Raw genomic sequence first — 14,592 nt, 5'->3', positions numbered from 1 at the left:
TTTTGTGTTTTCTTCTGTTTTCTGAAATAAAACCTGAAACTAAATGTTTGTTTTTCTTCATTAACAACAGGAGGTGACGTGTATGACATCACTTCCTGTTTTTCACCAACTTTTATTTCAGGTTGTGAACAGAAAAACCATGTTTTTCTTTTTTAGTTTATTTGCAGCAGTGGATCACAATTCAAATGTTGTACATTAAAGGTAAAAAGCATGACAGGTGTAAAGAAAAAAACATGACAAATAAATAATAGATAATTAAAAGCAGAATCAATTAAAAGTGGCCATGCAGATTTCATGCAGGCACATGAGGAAAACGTTTTTAACCTGAAGTCAAAAGTTGACATGAGCTGAGAGGTAAACAAGAATTCTTTTTCATTTGAAACCAAAATATTACTTTTCATCATGAACTAAATCAAACTTTTCATTTAAAAACAATGTTGCAAAAACCACAAAAAATGAGAAAATTCTGAACTAAATTTACAAATTAGTTTGTTTTTTTACTAGAAATATTAATCCAGAAGAAAGAATCAGATTTTGCTTCAACTGAATTATTTTCTAAGAACTTAATGATTAAACTCAAATATTCCTTCAAATATTTTCCTGATTCAGAAACGGATCACCAAACTAAAATAAATTATATCAGTGATTAAAACAATAAGACGAAGTTTAGATGTGTTTTTATTCCAAAGTAAAACATTAAATCATGTTTTAAATGGTTTTAGTCCCGTTTATTGACGGAGATAAAAAGTCGGGTTCTGGTTTCCAGTCAGGTTCCACTGAGTCTGGCTGTGAGGATTAAGTGAACCCGGATCCGGGTCCGGACCTGCTTCAGGTTGACCCCGTACATGATTGGGTTGAGGAGCGGCGGGACCACCAGGAACTCAGCGGCCAGCAGGTTCTGCAGCGCCCCCACCGAGCCGCCGCCATAACGGGAGAACAAGGTATCGAACAGCAGGGACACAGTGAAGACCAGCAGCGCTGCCAGGTGCGGCAGACACGTCTGAACAAACTTCCTGCGGTCGGACTGCGAACGGACGGCGGTGCGGACCAGGTGGATGTAGGATACCAGGATGAGTCCGGTCTGGGACACGTGCAGGACCATGAGCAGGAAGCCGTACGTGTTGTTGGCGGTTGTGCTGGAGCAGGACAGCTTCACCACTTCCCAGCTGGTGCAGAAGACTTTGGGAAGACGGCGTCCGCAGAGTGGCAGCCCAACAATCAGGGCCATGCCCACTGCGGCCTCCATCAGGGACAAGCTCCAGGTAAAAACCAGAAGCTGCACCACCTTCTGCACTGTCATTAGTGCCCGGTACCGCAGAGGCTGGCAGATGGCCACATAGCGGTCGTACGCCATGACAGTCAGACTGCTGAACTCACAGAACACGTAGCTGTAGGCGAAGAACATCTGAGTCATGCAGCCGTTGTACGTGATGACGTGATGGTCGGACAGAAGGTCGTGAAGCAGCTTTGGGTAGAAAGCAGACGCTCCGCAGATCCCGTTAAAGCACAGGTTGCACATGAAAACGTAAGCCGGCCGGTGGAGCGTCTTGTGCAGCCACACGGTGACCACGAGCATCAGGTTCACCAAGACTGTGAAAATGTAGGACGTCAGAGCGAGGACGAAGAAGACCTGACGGTTGGCCAGAGAGTCATTCAGACCCTGTAGCTGGAACAGGATCTGAGAGTTGTTCTGCTCCAACATCCGATGTTCAGACAGAGGCTGCTGCAGGTCTGCAGAACAAGGTTTATAAAGACAAATGGATGGAAAAGCAGCAGAACTGCCAACTGGCCTGCCAACTTTAAATGGACCTTGATGTCTTCAGAAGGCTCTCATGTGGACACAGGAGACGTCCTGACAAGAAACAACGATGCCTCATGCTTCAGCTGTCGGACAGAAATCTGCTTTCAGCTGCATCAGAGCTTCATTAACGCCACTTCATCTGAAAGTTACAGGAAAGAAGACCTCTTTGTGCTGCTTTGATCAAACAGAACAGCTGACAAAAACCAGGTACAGGAAAACATGGAAACGCCTGCGTGATGTCGACAGCCTCGGATTTAAAAGCATGAATACTTATATTTTCAAGCTGGCAGAGTAAAAGAGAAGAATGTCAAACATGGAGAAATCAGTCAGGCGCATGTTTATACTTACACGCATGTCATAGTTGCACCTGCAAACATGCATCAGTTCTCAGACAAAACAGTCTGATCTCAGGACAAACACAAACATCCATCATGGCTGGAAGATGTGCAGAGTTCTGCAGAGGTTTCATCAACTGCAAATCTTTCATCTGGACTCTAATCTGGACCAAATCCTGGACATGACGCAGTCCTGCTTGAGACACAGCAATATTCAGTCTGCAAACATTCGCAGCTTTTATCCACCTGAAGACCCATAGGTGGATCCTAGACCAAGGCCACGCCCCCCAAGTCACACAACGATCTGACAACCAATCAGCAAAACTCCAAGTACAACGTTTCTTCATCCAGTTTGATCAGGTTTACAGGGGATGTCTCAGCTTTTCTTCCTCTACAAAGTATCTTTATCTAATACCACTATACAGTCAGGAAATATTAGTTATTTAGGTATAATAATCTCTCCCAGACTAACCGAACTAATAAAGTTAAATCATGATCAGCTAATAAAAACAGTGGAGGATGACCTCTCAAGGTGGAACCGCTTGCCCATATCACTTATGGGGAGGGTTTCCACTGTTAAAATGATGGTTCTACCAAAAGTTAATTACCTTTTCTCAATGGTTCCCATCAGACCATCCTCCACTTGGTTTAAATCACTAGACTCCCACATATCCAGATTTCTCTGGAAAAACAAGCCATCCCGCATTAGTCTAAAAACTTTACAACAGACCAAAGACAGAGGTGGGTTGGACCTGCCAAATTTTAATCAATATTTCTTATGTAATAGGCTGCAATGCATCTCCAAGTGGCTTAATCCAAGTTATTTGGATGAGCCATGGCTGGATGTTGAGCAAGCATTGTGTGAGGATTTAGTCATCTCTGATTTACCATTCATCAGCTCAACTGTCAAGTCATATAAGTGTTTTAAAAGCATTAACATCAGCTCCAGTTTAACGGCTTGGTGGGAATTCCTGAAAGTAACCAAGTCTGGACTTATTCCATGTAAGCTCACACCCATCTGGAACAATCCTGACTTCCTGCAAAACAGAAAGATGATAAACTTCCCTCGGTGGAAGAATAAAGGAGTAAAGCAGTTAGAACATATAATAGAAAATGGAAACTTTCTGCCATTTGATGCAATTTCTTCACGGTATGAATTCAGCAGCACCAAATTCACCCCCCTGCCCACCAAAGAAACATCCGTTCCCATTCTACCTACCCTAGAACAAACCACCACAACTCCCCACTTCTGTCACTGAAGTCCAACCTCCTTCCTAATCACAACCCTCCACCCCCCTATACACTTACATACACATGCACCCCCACACTCCTTTATATACACACCCCTACCACCTACACACACACACACACATTACTCCACTCCCCCATATACACGAACCACTACCCCTCCATACACATGCACCCTGACACTCATCTATATACACACCCTTACCTCACACACACCACCCACTCCCTCATATGCACCCCCCAACCCTCCACACACTCATGTACTATCACACTCCCCCAAACCTCCACCCCTACACCCCCACACATACAGGTCAAATCAAATCAAAGATACTTTATTCATCCCCGAGGGATAATTCAGAGTTCAAGCCAGCTTGTGCAAAGTTAGACATACAGACATGTAACATTAATGACAAAGAGTAATACAGAACCAAGCTTAAGCTTAGGCCGTGCAGCAAGTTTTACCGGCGCTGCCGTAGAACAGATAAGAACAGAGATACATTAGGATAATGGGGGGGGGGGGGGGGGGCGAGGAAAAAAGGCCATGTAACTCTGGGCCACGCCAGAATGATGCAGTCCGAAGATACAGAGAAAAAACCCTCATACACTGAAGCACAAACTAAAACAAGACACACAAAGTCCAGGGAGGTGGTGAGTCTTGTGGGAGGGGGCTGGGGGTGATTGAGGAGGGGGGACAGAGCATCTATGAACATGTCTTCTTCCGTTCTCGGGGAGGGGGGGGTTTCATCGGCCCAAGGCTGCTGGGAAGCCGAATCCAGATATGATTGTTGTTTGGGTTCCAGGCGAGGAAAACAATTTGCCCTCGGCCTTGAGTCCATAGCCGATCTCAGGCTGGCAGCTCCAGACAGCCGAATGGGGGGGTCAATTTCCACCGATCCTAGCAGACATCTTCTCCATGTTGTTATCAACAATTGACCTGATAACAAACTCTACGAACCTGGTTACTAATACTCCTGACCTGGTAATTAAAACGACTGACCTGGTAACTGACCACTGATCTTGTAACTAACACTGCTGATCTTGTAAAACTGGTAACTTAAACTGTTGTACTGGAAACTGACATGACATGACTAACATTGCTGACCTGGTTAACAATACTTCTGACCTGGTAACAAAAAATATTGACCTGACTACGAAAACAACTGACCTGGTTACCAAAGGTACTGTCCTGGCAACTAACACTGGTCATCTGGTAACTAATACTACTGACCTGGTAACTAACACCATTGACTTGATAATTAACATTGCTGACCTGGCTCCTGAAAGTACTGACCTGGTAACTAACACTGCTGACCTGGTTACTAACATGACTGACTCAAGAACTAATACTAATGACCTGGTAACTATAACGGCTGACCTGGTTACTAACAGTACTGAAATGGGAACAAATAATACTGACCTGGTAACTAACACTAGTGACCTGGTTCTTAATACTACTGACTTTGAAACTACTAACGCTGACCTGGTATTTTTTTTATCACGATAGAAAGAGTCCTGTTCTCCGCACTGAACTTGTTCCAAACCATCTGCAGCAACTTTCCTACCAACTTGACCATCAATCAATGCCACTGAGGCAGCTGATGCTGGAGAAATGGATTTGAGAAGTCAAAGGTCATGTCAACATGTTTGTCTCAAACTAATTCCCTCTGCTGCACCTCCAGTCGACGCTGTTAACCAGAGACCAATCAGCCTGAGCTCAGCTGTGATCCTACGGGTCCGCTGAGGACAACACACCTCAGGGGTCATGCGTGTTTGTCCGTGTTTTTCCAGGTATGATTTCACCAACATCAAACTCCACAAACACAAGTTCTAAAACTTATCTGTAGATCTGATGAAGTTCCCAGTCCAAACTAGTCCTAGGAAATGAGAATAAATCCCTGAATCAGTTGTACAGATATCTGGATGGACAAAAGCAAGATTTATCATTTTATAGTGCAAGAAAATACTAATTATTAAAAGTGAAAATAGAAAAATGAAAGCATAATTCCAGTTAAACTGTATGATGTAAAGCAGGAAAAGCCATGAGTGATTGGACCTGAAATAGATTGAATCGTCAATGATGCAGGTAGTTTTGGCAAGAAGCAATCATTTATCATCTTCAACTCAAAATTGGATCATTAACACTTTGAGTCCAGTTCTTGGGATCTCTAACTATCCCCTGTTGGTCAGGTGGTTTGCAGTCCAGTTGGGCTAAAACTTCCAGGTTACTTTCCAACGCACTGAAATGTGGAAACCTGATCTAAGTTTCCACAATGTGACTTTCTGAGGTAGTCTGATGTTTCACCGATGTCAGCAGCAGCGTCGCAGGTAGCAAGTACCTAATGTAAAGTAGATAAGATTCCATTGAATGGATTCCATTCTAGATTGCGCCGTCTGATGGCAGCAGATTGTAGAAGCTCTGACTTGCTATCTTGATTTTTCAAAAGTACAAACTCTTCTCACATAGATATTACCTCAAATTAGGTTGTTGTTTTTTTTTGAGGATTTCATGCCGGTTCGGAGGGTGTGCTGCAAGGACGATTTTTCTGCATATTTTTGGCTCTTTCAAGACTTGTTATGATGAGTCTCCATGGCAACGAAAGACTTGTCAAGATCAACTAATTAAACTCTCCCAAATCAGGATTATCAGCGAAACAACACATCAAATCCTGATGAAGTTGAAAAGAAAGAGAAGAGGATGCAGAGTGGGAGTGAGACAGAGGAGAAAGCGATGGAGATTTAAACCATTTCTACCGACCGTCGTCATGGGCAATGTGAGATCGCTAGCTAACAAAACGGACGAGCTCGAGATGCTAACAAGGTCTCAGAAAGAATACAGAGAGTGCAGTATTATGTGCTTCACCGAGACATGGCTGCATGAACACATCCCTGACTGTAATGTGTCTGTACCGGGCTTTAAAACGGTCCGTGCAGACCGCAGTAGACAACACAGCGGAAAGCTAAAGGGTGGTGGAATTGCAGTGCTGGTTAACCAGCGTTGGTGTCATCCTGGACATGTTACTGTCAAGGAGAAGATATGCACAAGGGACATGGAACTGTTAGCTGTGAGCTTCCGTCCATATTATTTACCCAGAGAGTTTACCTGTGTTATTCTGGTAGTGGTTTATATAATACCTGGTACAACACCAGACACAGCCTGTGATGTCATCAGCTCCGTCGTTGCTCGGCTACAAACACAGCATCCAAACTCATTCATGGCGATCTCCAGAGACTTCAACAACGTCTCCCTCTCTGCAACTCTACCAACATTCCAGCAGTTTGTCAGCTGCTCCACCAGAGAAAATAAGATGTTGGACTTATTTTATGCAAATATGAATAATGGATCCAGTTGTTCTGCCCTGCCTCCTTTAGGAAGATCTGACCATAATCTGGTTCTTCTCACCTCCACCTACAAGCCCATCGTTCAGCAGCAACCAGTCATCACAAAGACTATCAACATCTGGTCTGCTGAAGCTGAAGATGCTCTTAGAGGAGGCTTTGAGGCTACAGACTGGAACGTCCTCTGTGAACCTCATGGAGACGACATCAACGCCATGACTGAGTGTGTGACAGATTACATAAACTTCTGTGTGGACAGCATCGTCCCAACAAGAACAGTGAGGTGCTTCCCCAATAACAAACCCTGGATCACCAGTGACCTGAAAAAGCTGCTGAACATCAAAAAGAAAGCCTTCAGGGATGGAGACAGGGAGTTATTGAGGGCAACACAAAAACAACTTAAAACCCAAACTAAGAAGTGCAAGGAGGACTACAGGAAGAAGTTAGAAAGTCAGCTCCAGCAGAATAACCTGAGGGATGTGTGGTCTGGAATGAAGAAGATCACCGGCTTCAAGTTAAAGGGGGACCAGCCTGATGGAGGTCTGGACAGAGCTAATGAGCTGAACATATTCTTCACCAGGTTCAGTTCACCCCCTACCTCCAGCCCAACAGACCACACACCCTCCATAAGCCCACTGCTTTCCTGTCACGCCTCCAATCTGTCACCCTGCAGCTCAGTCATGGACCAGAACACAGCTTCATCTCCCTCCACATCAGGACATCCTGAGACCTCCACCTTGTTTGTCTCCTGCAATCAGGTTAAGAAGCAACTTGAGAAACTGAACCAGAACAAGGCTGCAGGTCCAGATGGTGTCAGTCCCAGAGTGCTCAAAACAACTATGCCCGATTCTCCAGCACCTTTTCAACACCAGTCTGAGACTAAATACAGTCCCAGTGCTGTGGAAAACCTCCTGCCTTGTTCCAGTGCCTAAAAAAACACAACCAGCTGAACCAAGTGACTACAGACCAGTTGCCCTGACATCTCACATCATGAAAGTCCTGGAGAGACTCTTACTGGCTCACCTCTACAAGCAAGTAAACACCTTTCAGGACCCATTCCAGTTTGCATATCGTAATGGACTTGGGGTTGAAGATGCCATCATATACCTGCTCCAGAGAGCACACTCTCATCTGGACCATTCAGGCAGCACTCTGAGGGTCATGTTCTTTCATTTCTCAGTGCTTTTAATACCATTCAGCCTGCTTTGTTATGTGAGAAGCTCCATAAATTCCAGGTGGATTCCTCCACAACCACCTGGATCTATGACTACCTCACAAACAGACCCCAGTTTGTGAGACTGAAAGGTTGTGTGTCTGAGATGGAGGTCAGCAGCACTGGTGCACCACAAGGAACTGTACTCTGGCCATTCCTCTTCACTCTGTACACCTCAGACTTCCAGTCCAACTCTGAGTCCTGTCATCTGCAGAAATACTCTGATGACTCTGCAGTTGTGGGGTGTATCAGGGATGGACAAGAAGCAGAGTACAGAGAACTGGTCAGTCAGTTTGTTAAATGGTGCGGTGACAATCATCTCATATTAAATAGCAGCAAAACAAAAGAGATGATTGTTGACTTCAGGAGGAAGAAGAATAAACAAAGCACTGTTTCCATCCTGGGAGAGGAGGTGGAGGTGGTGGAGGAATACAAGTATCTTGGAGTTCAGCTGGACAACAAACTGGACTGGAAATGCAACACTGACTACATCTACAAGAAAGGTCAGAGCAGACTGTACTTCTTAAGGAAGCTGAGATGGTTTAACGTCTGCACCAAGATGTTGCATATCTTCTATAAGTCTGTTGTGGAGAGTGCAGTCAGCTTTGCAGCATCTGCTGGGGTAGTAGCATCAGAACCAGAGACTTGAAGAGAATCAACAAACTGATCAAGAAAAGTGGTTCTGTGTGTAACCCACAGCTCATGACCATAGGTGAGGGTAGGAACGTAGATCGACTGGTAAATCGAGAGCTTCGCCTTCTGGCTCAGCTCCTTCTTCACCACGACAGACCGGCGCAGAGTCCGCATTACTGCAGACGCCGCACCGATCCGTCTGTCCATCTCACGCTCCATCCTTCCTTCACTCGTGAACAAGACCCCGAGATATTTAAACTCCTCCACTTGAGGCAGGACCTGACTCCCGACCCGGAGAGGGCAATCCACCCTATTCCGGCTGAGGACCATGGTCTCAGATTTGGAGGTGCTGATTCTCATCCCAGCTGCTTCACACTCGGCGGCGAATCGCTCAAGTGAGAGCTGGAGATCACGACCAGATGAAGCCAACAGGACCACGTCATCTGCAAAAAGCAGAGACCCAATCCTGAGGCCACCAAGCCGGATCCCCTCAACACCTCGGCTGCACCTAGAAATTATGTCCATATAAGTTATGAACAGAATCGGTGATAAAGGGCAGCCTTGGCGGAGTCCAACCCTCACCGGAACACTGGAACAAGATCTCCTCAAGTTAATTATTATATACTACAATATTTTCCTTTGGGGATTAATAAAGTATTCATTTTCATTTTCATTTTCATAAGATGCACGTTAACCAAAGAACCAGAAAAACCTCACCGGCTCCTGTCTGTCCAGCTTCTTACTGACCTCCAGAGTCCAGTCTTCTGCCTGTCGGACCCCGAAGTGGTGTCTATTTCACTGACCTACTGAAAAATTCCTCCTTTCTCAGCCAAGCTTGTGCTGGTGCCTCAACCTGTGCCTGGGTCAGTCCATCAGAGAACCTGTCTGCTGTGGATGGATGGATGTGAATGAATTCTTAAATTAAATTACCCTTATATCTTAAGAAAAAACTCCAGAAAAAACAGTGATAGAAAGTACAAATACTATGATTATGATGTGATTAAGCCAGATAAAAGTTTGTTTTTTCAGCTGGGTGTTAATTGTCTCATCAGCAGATTTTTAATTGGTAGAGTTGTACCTGGAAACGGTCCTTGGATAATGATGTCAGCGCGTTGCTGTGGGAGGAAAGCTGGAGGTTTAAAAGAAGCAGAGATGGACTCAGGAAATCCTCACAACCTGCAGTTTAGACGTCGCAAAGGTTGAGACATTGGTCTCAGAGGAGTCTGTTCTAATTTAAACTATGTTGATGCTTCCCTTTCTCTGATAAACTTTACATGCCATGCATTTTAAATGTCATTGACTGTTTAGAGTAAATAAACAGGAAAGTGTGTCAGGAGTGTCTGAGCCGTTGGGGTAATGATGAACTCCACTAAGGACTCCTGGTTCATTCTCAGTGCTTACGTTGACACCAAACTGTTGAAATACTTGTGGTTCATCATCTTGACATCTTTGTATGCATTGATAATCATCTGCAACGTGCTGCTGACGGTGGTGATCTGTGTGAACAGGAGCTTACATGAACCCATGTACATGTTTCTGTGCAGCCTGTTTGTCAACGAGCTGTATGGTAGTACCGGCTTGTTTCCGTTGCTTCTGGTGCAGATCCTGTCTGATGTTCACACTGTTTCTATTCCTTTCTGCTTCCTGCAGGTCTTCTTCTTACATACCTATGGGACAACAGAGTTTGGCAACTTGGCCATCATGTCTTACGACAGGTATCTGGCCATCTGTTTTCCTCTGCAGTACAGCTCCAGGATGACAGCAAACAAAGTAAAAGTTCTAGTTGCAGCAGCCTGGTTTCACAGCTTTCTGATTGTCATTTCTACAACGTCACTGAGTTTCTCCTTGCAGCTGTGTGGAAACGTCATTAACAAAGTTTACTGTGACAACTACTCTGTAGTCAAACTGGCGTGCTCTGACACAACCGTCAATAACGTTTATGGTCTATTTGTCAGTGTGTCCAGTGTTTTTCTCCTACTTTCTCTAATTGTCTACACATACATGAGGATCCTGAGAGTGTGTTATTCTGGGTCCAGACAGACCAGACAGAAAGCCATCAGCACCTGCATACCTCACCTGGTTTCTCTGATCAACTTCGGCTTTGGTGGATTGTTTGAAATCATGCAGAGTCGGTTTGATATGAGCAGAGTTCCAAATCTTCTCCGAATATTTTTATCCTTGTATTTTCTAACATGTCAGCCACTTTTTAACCCGCTCATGTACGGACTGAACATGTCCAAAATACGCAACTCCTGCAAGAAGCTGTTTTCTTTCAAATAACTATCCTTTCTAACGAGGAAGACAATACTCTGATGTTTGCTGAAATAGTAATAAAGGGCAGCCTTGGCGGAGTCCAACCCTCACCGGAAACAAATCCGACTTACTACCGGCAATGTGGACCAAGCTCTGACACCTGTCGTACAGGGACCGGACAGCTCGTACAAGGGGGTCCGGTACCCCATACTCCCGGAGTACCCCCCACAGGAGCCCCCGGGGGACACGGTCGAATGCCTTCTCCAGGTCCACAAAGCACATGTAGACTGGTTGGGCAAACTCCCATGCCCCCTCCAGGACCCCAGAGAGGGTATAGAGCTGGTCCACTGTTCCGCGACCAGGACGAAAACCACACTGCTCCTCCTCAATGCGGGATTCGTCTATCCGGCGGACCCTCCTCTCCAGGACCCCTGAATAGACCTTACCAGGGAGGCTGAGGAGTGTGATTCCCCTGTAATTGGAACACACCCTCTGTGGTGGTCCCCCTTCTTAAAAAGGGGGACCACCACCCCAGTCTGCCAATCCAGCGGTACTGTCCCCGATGTCCACGCGGTGCTGCAGAGGCGTGTCAGCCAGGACAGCCCCACAGCATCCAGAGCCTTAAGGAACTCCGGGCGGATCTCATCCACCCCCGGGGCCTTGCCACCAAGGAGCTTTTTGACCACCTCAGCGACTTCAGCCCCAGAGATAGGAGAGTCCACCCCTGAGTCCCCCAGCTCTGCTTCCTCATCGGAAGACGTGTTGGTAGGATTGAGGAGGTCTTCGAAGTATTCCCTCCACCGACCCACAACGTCCCGAGTTGAGGTCAGCAGCTCCCCACCTCCACTGTACACAGTATTGATGGAGCACTGCTTCCCCCTCCTGAACCGCCGGATGGTGGACCAGAATCTCCTCGAAGCCGTCCGGAAGTCTTTCTCCATGGCCTCGCCGAACTCCTCCCATGCCCGAGTTTTTGCCTCGGCAACAGCCGAAGCCGCATGCCGCTTAGCCCGCCGGTACCCATCAGCTGCCTCCAGAGTCCCACAGGCCAAGAAGGCCCGATAGGACTCCTTCTTCAGCTTGACGGCATCCCTCACTGCTGGTGTCCACCAACGAGTCCTGGGATTACCGCCACGACAGGCACCAACGACCTTACAGCCACAGCTCCGGCCGGCCGCCTCAGCAATAGAGGCACGGAACACAGCCCATTCAGACTCAATGTCCCCCGCCTCACTCGGGACATGGTTGAAGCTCTGCTGAAGGTGGGAGTTGAAGCTCGCTCTGACGGGGGACTCAGCCAGACGTTCCCAGCAGACCCTCACAACACGTTTGGGCCTGCCAGCTCTGACCGGCTTCCTCCCCCACCATCTGAGCCAACTCACCACCAGGTGGTGATCAGTTGACAGCTCCGCCCCCCTCTTCACCCGAGTGTCCAAGGCATGTGGCCGCAGGTCCGACGATACGACTACAAAGTCGATCATTGAACTGCGGCCCAGGGAATCCTGATGCCAGGTGTACATATGGACACTCTTATGTTGGAACATGGTGTTCGTTATAGACAATCCATGACAAGCACAGAAGTCCAATAACAAAACGCCATTTGGGTTCAGGGGGGGGGACCATGCCTCCCAATCACTCCCCTCCAGGTCTCACTGTCATTGCCCACGTGAGCATTGAAGTCCCCCAGCAGAACAATGGAGTCCCCAGAAGGAGCACCCTCCAGCACTCCCTCCAAGGACTCCAGAAAGGGTGGGTACTCTGAACTGCTGTTCGGTGCATAAGCACAGACAACAGTCAGGACCCGTCCCCCCACCCGGAGGCGGAGGGAAACTACCCTTTCATCCAACGGGGTAAACCCCAACGTGCAGGCACCAAGCTGGGGGCTGATGAGAATGCCCACACCTGCTCGGCGCCTCCCACCATGAGCAACTCCAGAGTGGAAGAAGGTCCAGCCCCTCTCGAGGGTTCTGGTTCCAGAGCCCAAGCCATGCGTCGAGGTGAGTCCAACTATATCTAGCCGGAACCGCTCAACCTCGCGCACAAGCTCAGGCTCCTTCCCCACCAGAGAGGTGACGTTCCACGTCCCTAGAGCCAGCTTCTGCAGCCGGGGATCGGACCGCCAGGGTCCCCGCCCCTTGCTGCCGCCCAGCTCACATTGCACCCGACCCCTACGGCTCCTCCCGCAGATGGTGAGCCCACGGGAGGTGGGGACCATGTAACCCTTTCGGGCTGAGCCCGACCGGGCCCCATGGGCGAAGGCCCGGCCACCAGATGCTCGCTCTCGTACCCCACCTCCAGGCCTGGCTCCAGAGGGGGGTCCCGGTAACCCGCGTCCGGGCAAGGGAACATTTATGCCCAGGTTTGTCATCGTCATAGGGGTCTATGAGCCGTGCTTGGTCTGGTCCCTCCCCTAGACACCTGTTTGCCATGGGTGACCCTACCAGGGGCATAAAGCCCCCGACAACATAGCTGCCAGGATCTTCGGGACGCACAAACCCCTCCACCACGATAAGGTGACGGCTCAGGGAGAGGGCAAGTCAATTACATAAATTGGAAAATGATAGATGTATTTATAAAATAAAATCAGAATCTGGTGCTGTTTATACACTACATGAGGATATTAATGCGGAATTTAAAATGTTATAAGAAACCATATACATCTCAGAACAGGGCTCCTACAGGTGTTTTGCAGTCATTCTTGGACTCCTGTAAATTGCCAGAATTAGACCAGGCTGTCTGCCAATACTTAGATCCAGAGATTACAGCTGAAGAAATCATACAATCTATTAAACTGCTCAAGAACGGCAAAAGTCCAGGACCAGATGGTCTAAGCAATGAGTTATATAAAAAATTTAGTGAGATCGTGGCCCCCTATCGTCTCAGAATATACAACAGGGTGAAAGAGGAGCGTACTCTTCCCCCTACTATGAACGAAGCCATTATTACTTTAATCCCCAAGAAAGGCAAAGACACAGAGAAAGTGGGGTCTTATAGCCCTATTTGTCTTTTAAACACAGACCGAAAGATCTTGACTAAAACCTTAGCAAGACGCCTCAGCACATGTATGGGTAAGATGGTGCACCCTGACCAGACGGGCTTTATGCCCAAACAGAACTCATTTTATAATCTTAGACGTCTCTTTAACATCATATATTCCTCTAGAAATCCCAAGGAGGAGTTGGCCATCCTTCTTTTAGACACAGAAAAAGCGTTTGACCAAGTCGAATGGTCATATCTGTACACTGTAATGGAGAAGTTTAAAATTGGAGAAAAGTTTATTGCTTGGATTAAGTTACTGTATAGTAACCCCAGTGCCAGGATATTAACTAACTATATCTTATCTTCACAATTTACACCTAACAGAGGATGCAAGCAAGGCTGTGTACTCAGTCCCTTACTATTCGCCTTAGCTCTGGAGTCACTTGCGCAAACAATCAGATCGCATATTGGTATACATGGATTTAATACGACCTACACTTCAAATAAAATCTCGTTGTACGCCGATGACATATTATTGTATATAACAAAGCCAAAGAACACAATACCACAAATTTTGGAAGTAATTGATTTGTTTGGAACCTTCTTCGGGGTGGCTGTAGCTCAGGAGGAAAAGCAATCTTCCTTCAACTGGTAAGTTGGGGGATCAATTCCAGGCTTCCCCTGACTAAAGGGCAAGATACCGAAGACCACTATAAAACACACGCACTATAACACACTGAACCCCAATAGGCACATCAGGGTTCAGTGTGTTATAGTGCGTGTGTTTTATAGTG

The 14,592-nt window shown here is 46.9% G+C and overlaps 2 protein-coding genes across 2 annotated transcripts; one reads left to right on the top strand and one right to left on the bottom strand.

The window, feature by feature from the left end:
- Positions 1-210: 210 nt before the first annotated feature.
- On the bottom strand, positions 211-1,822 carry LOC306760363 (olfactory receptor 8B3-like). The gene has a single exon (XM_079246177.1). The coding sequence runs from the start codon at positions 1,700-1,702 to the stop codon at positions 767-769; it is 936 nt and encodes a 311-aa protein (XP_079102303.1). The 5' UTR covers positions 1,703-1,822; the 3' UTR covers positions 211-766.
- An 8,103-nt stretch (positions 1,823-9,925) lies between these two features.
- On the top strand, positions 9,926-10,846 carry LOC306760298 (olfactory receptor 11A1-like; the record flags this gene model as incomplete). The annotated part of the gene is made up of 1 exon (XM_079246098.1): positions 9,926-10,846. One exon carries the CDS (start codon positions 9,926-9,928, stop codon positions 10,844-10,846), a length of 921 nt encoding a protein of 306 aa, XP_079102224.1.
- Positions 10,847-14,592: the final 3,746 nt, after the last annotated feature.

This window comes from Telmatherina bonti (genome assembly GCF_933228915.1).
Source record: "Telmatherina bonti genome assembly, chromosome: 9".
Classification (NCBI taxonomy): Eukaryota; Metazoa; Chordata; class Actinopteri; order Atheriniformes; family Telmatherinidae; genus Telmatherina; species Telmatherina bonti.
Note: the sequence above shows the minus strand (reverse complement) of the source record. Positions and strands in the feature narration are given on the sequence as shown.

Coding starts and splice junctions, on each gene's coding strand:
- LOC306760363 (XM_079246177.1), bottom strand. CDS start 1,702: ATGTTGGAGCAGAACAACTCTCAGATCCTGTTCCAGCTACAGGGTCTG.